General features: G+C 34.1%; 1 protein-coding gene across 1 annotated transcript in view; it reads right to left on the bottom strand.

The window, feature by feature from the left end:
- Window positions 1-10,000, bottom strand: part of LOC113810629 (S1 RNA-binding domain-containing protein 1) — a 21,946-nt gene that overhangs the window by 10,127 nt on the left and 1,819 nt on the right. Inside the window, exons 2-14 of the mRNA XM_070123355.1 lie at window positions 8,736-8,854; window positions 7,645-8,028; window positions 6,638-6,852; window positions 5,340-5,451; window positions 4,943-5,050; window positions 4,599-4,741; window positions 4,304-4,472; window positions 3,923-4,103; window positions 3,532-3,675; window positions 2,939-3,098; window positions 2,509-2,708; window positions 2,108-2,297; window positions 1-136 (exon numbers count right to left, since the gene is read on the bottom strand). The exon at window positions 1-136 is cut by the window's left edge and continues 44 nt beyond it. Coding sequence (XP_069979456.1) covers window positions 1-136; window positions 2,108-2,297; window positions 2,509-2,708; window positions 2,939-3,098; window positions 3,532-3,675; window positions 3,923-4,103; window positions 4,304-4,472; window positions 4,599-4,741; window positions 4,943-5,050; window positions 5,340-5,451; window positions 6,638-6,852; window positions 7,645-8,028; window positions 8,736-8,854 — 2,261 coding nt within the window. The remainder of the gene's footprint in view (window positions 137-2,107; window positions 2,298-2,508; window positions 2,709-2,938; window positions 3,099-3,531; window positions 3,676-3,922; window positions 4,104-4,303; window positions 4,473-4,598; window positions 4,742-4,942; window positions 5,051-5,339; window positions 5,452-6,637; window positions 6,853-7,644; window positions 8,029-8,735; window positions 8,855-10,000) is intronic.

The raw sequence follows: 10,000 nt of genomic DNA, 5'->3' as shown, positions 1-10,000 counted from the left end.
ACCTGCACACTGTTCAAATGTCCTGGGTCCAATACCCTTCACGGACTTCAGCTGTTCTCTGTTTATAAAGGGCCCTTTTGTCTTTCTGTACTCCACAATATTAGCTGCTCTTGGTTTGTTCAGTCCAGAGAGTTTCCTGAAAAAGAGAAAAATGAAAGTGTTCTGGGCATGAAATGAATATATGTATATGCAAAATAAACAATTTTGAAATGCCTGTGGGAATTATGCAGTTGTTATAAGTTTACTTATCAACACCCTAGGCAATCTATACCAGCTGCTGTTCTTGGCTTCATTGCAAACTATAAATATTTTAGGAGAACAATAATCATAAGTAACGGGATATACATTGGTGTAACAGTTCGTGGTATTCAGTTTTGTGAAAACCTTTTGCTTCTTTCTTTTTTTCCTTCTCAGTAACAGTGTTTACATGTCTGTATATGCCCTCACCCATTTGCTTACTTTTGCTGATGAAACAACGTTAACAGATATACAAGACTAACAAAATTAATCAGACGAATTTTGTTTCTAAGCAACAGAAAATCCACATTTTCAAGATAAACTAATAAATACATCAACAACGGTATTTGAGTATAAAAAAGTGTGAGTTTTGTTTCATAGCACCTGAAAAGAACAAGGGTCATCATAATTTATTATTATTACTCTGAATCACACAACTCCACTGCTCCTGGAGGATCTTGTGAAGTGGAGGTTGTGGCAAGCCTGGTTAAAAGGGACAATAACACACTAAGAGCAGGTCACTCTATGATTCTCCTTTTGATCAAATACTGCTTTGACATACATCTGATTCACTGTTTTCATCCTTTACTCTATCATTATTATTTGCACTACTCACTGCTTTTTTTTTGGTGTCAATATGATTAGTAAGAAAACAGTCTCTTACATTTATGGTTTTAAAGATTTCAGGTCTTGATGAAGTTTCTCACCCTGTGGTTAGTTTGGTTCTTGCTAGACATGTATCTAAATATTCTAAAAAAATCTTAAAACAATTCAGAACAATGGAGCTGTGCATGCACATTAATGTACAATGTCCTCATATTACTTATTCAAAAATGAGCAAATAGACTATCAATAGACTAGAACTAGGAAGAGACCAAAAAGAAATTCAAAATTACAACACTGGATGAAATACGAAAATAGGGTGACGTAATTATGTCTTTTCATTACGTCTCAGAAGTGAAAAAGTTAGAAAATGTAGAATATGTGTTTCCTACGAAAAAGAATGACAGGTTATAGTAAAAAGTTAATAAAATATGGTGACAAGGATGTACGAATCTCTAGTTTTACAGATAAGATTGTTGTAAAATGGAACAATTTTCCAAACAATGTTTTATGTGCTAGAAATATACAATTCAAAATGTTATTTGATAATCTGAATATAGCAGGCAGGTCCTCCAAGTTCAGCTCTCCTTCCTGTCTTGAAAAGACTAGGTAAGAGAGACACAAATACAAATATGACCATATCTATAATCTCACTCTCACACATTCACACACACACACACACACACACGCACACACACACGCACACACACACACTCTCACATACACTCTCACGCACACTCTCACACACTATTACTCTCACTCTCACTCCTCCCCCCCCACAGACACACATATCTAAGATGGAAAGAATGCTTCTATTTAAATTAATAATTTAATTCTTTTCAAGAAGGAAATATGTATAAATGCATAATAATATATGCAATAAAGGTATTGTAAGATATAACTCTGATGTTGATGTTGAAGTGGGACAAACTGAACAAGAGATGAAAATGATATCTAATAAATGGTAAGTCAAATTTTTCACGTTCCTCTGAAGCCAAGGAACAATGCTACTTGAGTAAATATTTAATCAATTATCACGGAATGCTAATATCCTCCTAAATAATAAGCACTGACACATTTACTTTTAATAATTATCTGAGAAGTCCATCCTATAACATCTAGAAACAAAGAATATCTAAACCCTGCATAAATGATAACTATCAAATTCCTGCATAATCTTTCATGAGGTGCAAAACATACATAAAAAATTGGTACACCCAATACATCAATAAATACACAACCATCAATAAAATTTTCTGGCACTAACCTTAAAACAAATTCTGAAGCTGAATTAATATCAACGCCCACAAATGACACACACTCTGTCATGACTGAATCTAGAGAAGCATGCAGGATGCGTTCTGGTATGTCATGCTGGTACATGCCCACTCCCATGTGCATTGGATGCACCTTGATGTACTCCAATAATGGGTCTTGTAATCTCCTGGCTAATGACACTGTAAAAAAAATAATAATAATAATAAAATCAAACATCAACTTCCTTTTACAAATAAACACCACATGAAATATTATGGACTGTTCTAATTACTCATAATTCCAGACAATATGGCAGATGACAGAATAATACAGATAAGAACAGAGTGATAAAAGAAAAGGAAATGATATAAGGAGAGAGAAATAAAAATAAAAGAATAAACCACAACATACGGGCACTGATATGATTGGGGTCCAGGCCAGGAAACTCAGTTCGTGCCTCTGGGGAGACTGAATACTGTGATGCTCCTGTTTCATTGATGATGGTATACTGGACATTATACGGATCAAAGCACTTTTGAGCGATGAGGCGTGTGAGATAAGTCTCTGTCTCTCTGCATCCTGTTCCATTACCAATTGCAAACAGCTCGCACCTAAGAAGTATATCAAAAGAAAATGGATGTGAATAAACCAATATAAACAGTGCAACTCATCCATTTTTCAAAAAGGAATACTGTAAAAGGAATCTATGAAAAGTACCAAAACTATTATCTATAGTAGTATTCAAATATCTTTTTAATATCACTTAACAAGAAAAGTTTTACAATCTAATAGCAATTTATCCTTAAACTTAACTCTACGAAGCGGTACCTCATTTTCTTACCTATATTTGTGCACAATCTCCCGAAGGGTTCTGGCATTGTGGTCTTTGCACCAGTCCTCCACTTGAAGGTGCTGGTTGCCACGGAAAGGGTAGATTGTTGTAGTGAGGAGTTTCTCTCCTGTTGGGCTTGTCACACCAATCTTACATCCATTGGCATATCCTAAGAGATAATATTTGAATTAGATTTTTTGTATTTTGTCCTCTGCTGCCTGTATTTGATAACTGTGGACTATAACTTCCTTTGATTATTTTCACTATCATTACGTTTCTGCATACCATGACATTCTCTTTATTTGTCTAAATCTTTTACATAAAGTACAAGATCTTTATATTAAAATATAGGCTAATATATAGAATTTGCTAAACAGCTGATTTCAGATGTAAAAGCCTATATAAATATCTACAACATCTTGCAACTTCAGAAAATATCAACCCATGCATACTGTCTATAAATATAAAAATGTTTCACATATACCAAGTACCTGAAAAGATACAGTTAAAAATACTCTGTAGTGAGGAAGGGAGGAATCTAATAGTATAAAATAAAGTCTTGACCTATCTTCCTATGTTGGAACATGAATAATATTGCATACCTGGGTCAATGGCAAGCACCGTCTTCCCTCTCACTGGGGGGGTTAGGAGAAGCTTCCGCAAGTTGGCAGCAAACACCTCCACAGATGCAATCTCAGCCATCTCTGTTAATTCACTGCGGATCTGCCTCTGCATGAACGGTTTGACTATATGGAAAAATGAGAAGCACACATACTGAATGACACATGTTATCATGTTCAATATTCCCAATAACTAATGAACACTTTGTTATTAGAAGAAATCATGCACATTTATGACTACTTTATAATAAAATGCATTCACTAAACTGGCATTGCAATACTGTGAAAATATACAGTAAATTTAATGGACTTATAAAAACAAATCTTTCAGGGGAAATCAGGTTCAGAAAAAAATTTACACAAAGGAACCCACCAAGCCTCTCCCAGCTGTCTTCAATGCTCATCATAACCAGCTGTGTCCTGTAGTAGTGTGGTGGTGCCATCCCTAACCATTTTTGCTGACAGTAGTTGAAGAAATGGACATATGTATTGTCCGGTATGGCAACCTTTACGGAAAGAACTCCCTGGTGTTCACCGCGATTCATGGCCAGCATCTGAAGGGAGAAAATAATGATAGCAATAATTTGCATGATCACAATTCAGTACTTTTGACTTCAGACATATTGCTGCTGTTGCAAAACACAAAAAAGTCTGATATTTTTATTAACACCAGTAACAATATTTCTCAATGCAAGTAAAACAAATAAAAGACAAAATGTTAAGAAAGGAACATCTATATTTGTAGATAACTTACCGAATGTGGTTTTGTGTTCCAAGCCAGGTTCTTATATTCAAAATAATTTTCATATTTGGCACAAAGATCATCACTGGGGCCTGGTCCACGACTGACCATTTTACCCTGGTCGCGTTTCATCTGCTTGCGTGCTTTATTGCATTCTAAAACTGGTTTACACAATTTCATGCTGGAAAAAGAAAGACAAAGTGGCTTACATTTAGTTGATGAGGTATGCAGTATTCATGATGAAATGGAATATAAAAATAATTTGCAATCTCAGTATCTTAACCGGAAAAAGACATGTCAAACTTACAGTTGTCGTACACAGTCAAGGACTTGGGGATCTTTACTTATGACATCTGCTATAATGTGCTGGAGCCCCTGCTCAACTTCCTCAATTGTCCGTAGACCTTCTTTATTCAGATCCATAAGAGAATACAACTCCTGGCGATTTGACTTGAAAAACAAAAAAATATATAAATTAATGAAATGAAGAATACCACAATGAACAGTAACAATAAAACAAAGAAAAAAGTTCACCCTAATACAAATCACTACAGAATATCAATATCTCAATAGTTTTGAAGTAATATAAATCTAATTCTTTATAAATAATTTCACAATAGTCTACAATAAAAATACAGTGAAAGTACTTACAAATTTATTATGTGTTCCCTGCATAACCTCGAGTGCAGCTGGCTCCAGACCAAGTTCTCGAGCTCTCTCTGCATATGTGCGCTTCCCACTCCCTTTGTAGGCTGCTGTCTGTATAATGAAACTAATAATTACTAAATCATCATAAATAGTTAATGGTACTTGTGAGATTATGAATACTGTCAATTTCCTTAATCTTAGGGTGGTCAAATATAATAAATGGAAAAAGCATACTTATGTATGAAAAAATAATCAAGTTGATGCATCTGGACTTCTATCATTCAAAATTTCTAATATTAGAAAAATACTGTCTTCTGTGAAATTACCTAAATATAAAAGGTAAATAAAAATACTCAGTTCATTAATATAAAACAACAATACACTTATCGAGGGTTCATACCAGATGCTCCACTTCATGCATGGTAGTTGCCCTCAACAGGGAGGCTTTACGGTCTTCTGGTAGACGCTTGCGATCTCCTTTCAGGATCTTTAAAACTCGCTCTTGTACATGCCTAAAAAAGTCTCATGGTTATTTAAAATCTGAAGATCTTCAATGCTATGTTTACTATATTGTGTATGAATATTGGATATCTATACAAGTGTTAAGTAAACTAAACCAAAAATGGCTGGAAACCTTGCAAGTGTCAATACAGAGTATCCCCTTTCATATAAATATGGAGCAAAAAAATATAAAAAATAACAATTTGACAAAAGGTCATATATAACATCTCACAGGAAAGTAATGTGGATCAGGACCATAATATCCAGTGCTTTGGTTAAGCATATAGTTTGTGTGTATATCTTTAAAAAATTATAAAAAGATTAAACAATTTTTTCTGAGAAAAGTTGATATAAAAAAGCAATGCAAACAATCAATATTGTGAAAAGGGTGTAATTATTACCCACACCACTTAGGTTCATAGGGGGTGGGGCCAGTGTGTGGCAGAGAAGACAGGTATGAAGGTCAGGCTACAGACACTCCTTAGCCCAACCCTCATTTTCATAGACGAATGAGGATCCTCATCTTCTACTTCAGTTATTTTCATTTCTAACTAGGTTTCTTGTGAAGAAATCAGGAGCGGTTGAGGTGGATGGGTAGGACTGTCCTGCATTCCATGGTCGATATGACATTTATAGTTTTTTATTATTTCCATCATATCTAGTGTCAACATGTCAATTTGGGTGGTTTTGCATCAGTAATTATTCATTCATAAGTCAGGGAAATAAATCAACGTCAACACTCAACAGACCCAGAGAGTGCAATAGTGTTGCACCATTAGCCTGTTTGGGCGGCTGGAAAGTAGGTATGAATAAACTGTTCAAGTACACTGTCATTCTTGTTAGCAGTGTGTATAAACCATCAGTTTTTGGTACATTCATCCATATTCTGGAATTTATTTGATCTTATCTCTAATCTTATTTAACACTGCAGCTTTTATATCAGTTTATGGACAAATATGTATAAACTTTTAGAACCCTAACAACAGAAGAGTGAAATACAATTTACTATGCATCCACAAAACATTAGTAATGAAAGAATGAAATGACAAATGGGGCAATGAATAACAGGGATCCTCTCTATCAGATTCGTAAAACTGCAAATCTAAATATACTGTAATGTAATGTAACTCCTCCTTATGTAATTCTATATGAAGTGAATTGAATGAATACACAAAATATTGATATAAAACTACTTACTTGAGCTGTGAGTATGCATTTTGAATCTCTCTAAGTTTCTCAACCTCCATATTCCCAGTTCTCTCTTTCCTGTACCGTGCGATAAATGGCAAGGTGTTTTCTTGGTCAAACATACTTATGACATTACGAGCTACCCATTCATCGACACTCTGACGCTCAGCAATAACCTTTGCTGGGTCCCACTCGAAGACGATCTCAACATCATTATCAGGGATCTGTTGGCAGAGTAAAGATGAAAAAAATATATAAATAAAAAATAAAAAAATAAATAAAAGAACAAATAATATTGATATCTCTCTAACATAAACTTTAGGAGACTGATGGAAAGAAGAAAAAGAGAGAAAAATTAAAAAAGAGACAAATTTTAGCTTTTTTTCTAGAAGTAAAGAGATGGCTGATTCAGTGGAATCAGAAAATGTAAAATCAGCTCGAGCAAGAACAGATTTTAAAATATTTTTGTCTTTTGTTTCCATACTTATGTGAAGAAACATGGTCAAAAGTTGTACTTTATTTGTTATTTAAATGTGTACAAAAACAATCCCATGATATTCAAAAAACAATAACAAATATGATGAATCTGATCTTGCAATTGCCAACTTTACCTATTCTGATTCAAATGAGACTTTAAATCACTCTTCAATCACTTTTGGCAAAATAAAATTAAACATTATCAAAAAACTCATTTTGGGGGGTTATTTTTTTATTTTACTATTTTAATAGATTTCAAAGCTTCAAACAAGCTAAAAATAAAAGTGGGTCATAATTATAAGCACACGAGAATAGACAGGAAAACAGGCCATATCTCTGAAAAAAAAAAAAAAAAATAGAACTCAAAAATGTAAACATTTGCTTTCATCATTCTCCACAATAGCACATCAAATATCAACCATACCAAATATTCACCACAGACAATAATAAATATCAAATAAATAAATAAATAAATAATAATTGTTCAATAATAAATAAATGGATACCTGAAAATACGAATAAAAATTTTAGTGTCTCACCCTTTTCCTGTACTTGAGAGTACCAGCTCCTCCAACCTCCCCTCGACCTGTTTTCTGAGCCTTTGTTTGGCCCACAACTTGAACCTCACTGTCCTTCCGCTTCACTCCTCTTTGTTGTGCTTGCTGCTGTTGCTGCTGTTGTTGCTGTTGCTTCTGCTGCTGCTGCTGAGCCTGCCGTTGCTGAGCTCTCTGTTGCTGCTGCTGTCTCTGCTGCTGTTGCCGCTGCTGCTGTCGCTGAAGTCTTTGCTGAGCTGCTTGCTGCTGCTGTTCTTGTTGTTGCTGCTGGTACTGTTGCACTGGCCGTCGCTGTCTTTGTGGCTGCTGCCGGAGTGGAGGACGGGATGGCTGTGCTTTTGATTGCTGCTGAGGTGGCTGGGGCTGAGGCTGTTGTAATGTAAAACAAAATCCATACATACAAGAATAAGACAAGATGTTACAGATAAAGAAGATAGAAACACATATATATTTGGCCTTGATAAGTGCAATTTAATAAAATCATTAGCATAATATGGGTAGCAAAAATACAAGAGAAAGGTCACTTGTTTTATGGCATATTATTTTCTGATAGATAATGAAAGCCTTTTACAGTATGGGCCTATTTCTCTATAAGCATCAGAAACGTATATCTTTAAGTGATATTTTTTCTTTTACACAGTTTGCTTCATACATGCTGTTGCCATGGAATCAATTGCTAGGTCTACTTGACCTAAGCTATTTACCCTATTTCTTGAATATTTGGAAAAATGCTTTAATTTTACTACTACTGTTACTTTTTTTGACATCACTAAAATAAAAAAAAAGATTACATTAATTACAATTACAACATCATAAAGATTTTTTTTTCACTGAAGATTCAAGGAGTCAGAAAAACGGATGATGTCTGGTAGGCCTAATAACTGAGTCAGATAAAGATCAATGGGGGGTGAAATGAGTTAAATGCTCAGCAAGATACACTGGAAAATTACACATAATACTAAAAATGATAATAAAAAAGTTACTTTTCCTTCTCAAGAACAAATTTTGCATTTTTCATATTCAAAATATTCTCACAAAGGTAAAAGCTAAACTACTCAAAATGCACAAAGACTTACCACATGCTGCACTTCTTCTGCTTGGCCATCATACAACACCTCGAGTTCAATGCCTGTTCCACCAGCCAAAGGTCTCGTTCCCTCCACCTCCTCCAGAATCACTATTGAGTCTTCTAAGGCTGCAAAATATCATTAAGATTTCTTTATTTATGTCTATTCACATCTACTTAAAGGAAAACAGATAAATATAAATTTAGCAACAAATGTTGTTGAACAGTATGGAAATATGGAACTTTCATTAAAGAGTAAATGTAGTTCCACTTCATATGAAGTTTCTAGTGGCAGAGAGGCAGTCTCTAAAATTGACATATTTTATTTTCACAGTTTTGTATTGAGTATCATGTGTATAAAGATGTTCATATCAGAAAAACTTAACTTAGTCCTGATTGCAAAATACATTTTACCCAAAATTCATTTTGGTGACTTTGTAAAGACATACTTTACAAGGCAAATTATAAAAGATGAAATATGAAACTTCTTAGAGGATCCTCTTTTAAGAAATAAAATTAGGGGTATTTCACAACCTTTCCACTGAACTAACATGTAAAGGGCAGCACATGTAATTGGTCAATCAAATTTGAACACAGACATATGTTGGAGAATTGCTGAACATTCTTTAATGCTTGCCAATCTGGTATATTTTGAAGTTTATCCTATAAACTGAAATAAAAGCTAGACTACATTCTAAAATTCTCTATTATAATGAAAACAAAGACAGTGGTTAAAATCCAAATAAAGGTTTCTCTCGACTGTAAATCCTATTAATTCACATACAATTAAAGTATGAAAGCCAGACCTGAACCATTTTTTGCTCATGACCTCATTCTATCCTTTTCTGGGGCAATGAAATGAAAACATTAATTGATACAACATATAGATAAAAACAATCATTTGAGATAATGATAAAGGGAGATGAATTATTATACACTGAGGCCTATTCTACTATGCTTTAACTTAACTGGAAAATCAAACTAATATACATGCCTAAGATGTAAAATACAGATAAATAGAATTTATTGTATGGACTACATTCTGAAGCTAAGCATGCCTAGGCCAGGGATAGTTACAATGTGCACATGTGGCTGGACATAAAACATTGTTTATACATTTGATGCAGAATATTCTTTCTAGTGTTCAAATTCTGCATTTGAAGTTCTTTTTTGTTTTCAGAAGCTTATATGTATGACAAAATGTATTTTTTGCTTGTTCCAGCATACTAAGAAGTAACAGGGTAAAAAAATGTGATGTCACTGTTCATGGGATAA

This window comes from Penaeus vannamei, chromosome 1, assembly GCF_042767895.1.
Source record: "Penaeus vannamei isolate JL-2024 chromosome 1, ASM4276789v1, whole genome shotgun sequence".
In the NCBI taxonomy this organism is placed as follows: domain Eukaryota; kingdom Metazoa; phylum Arthropoda; class Malacostraca; order Decapoda; family Penaeidae; genus Penaeus; species Penaeus vannamei.
This window is presented reverse-complemented; position numbering and strand designations above follow the sequence as displayed.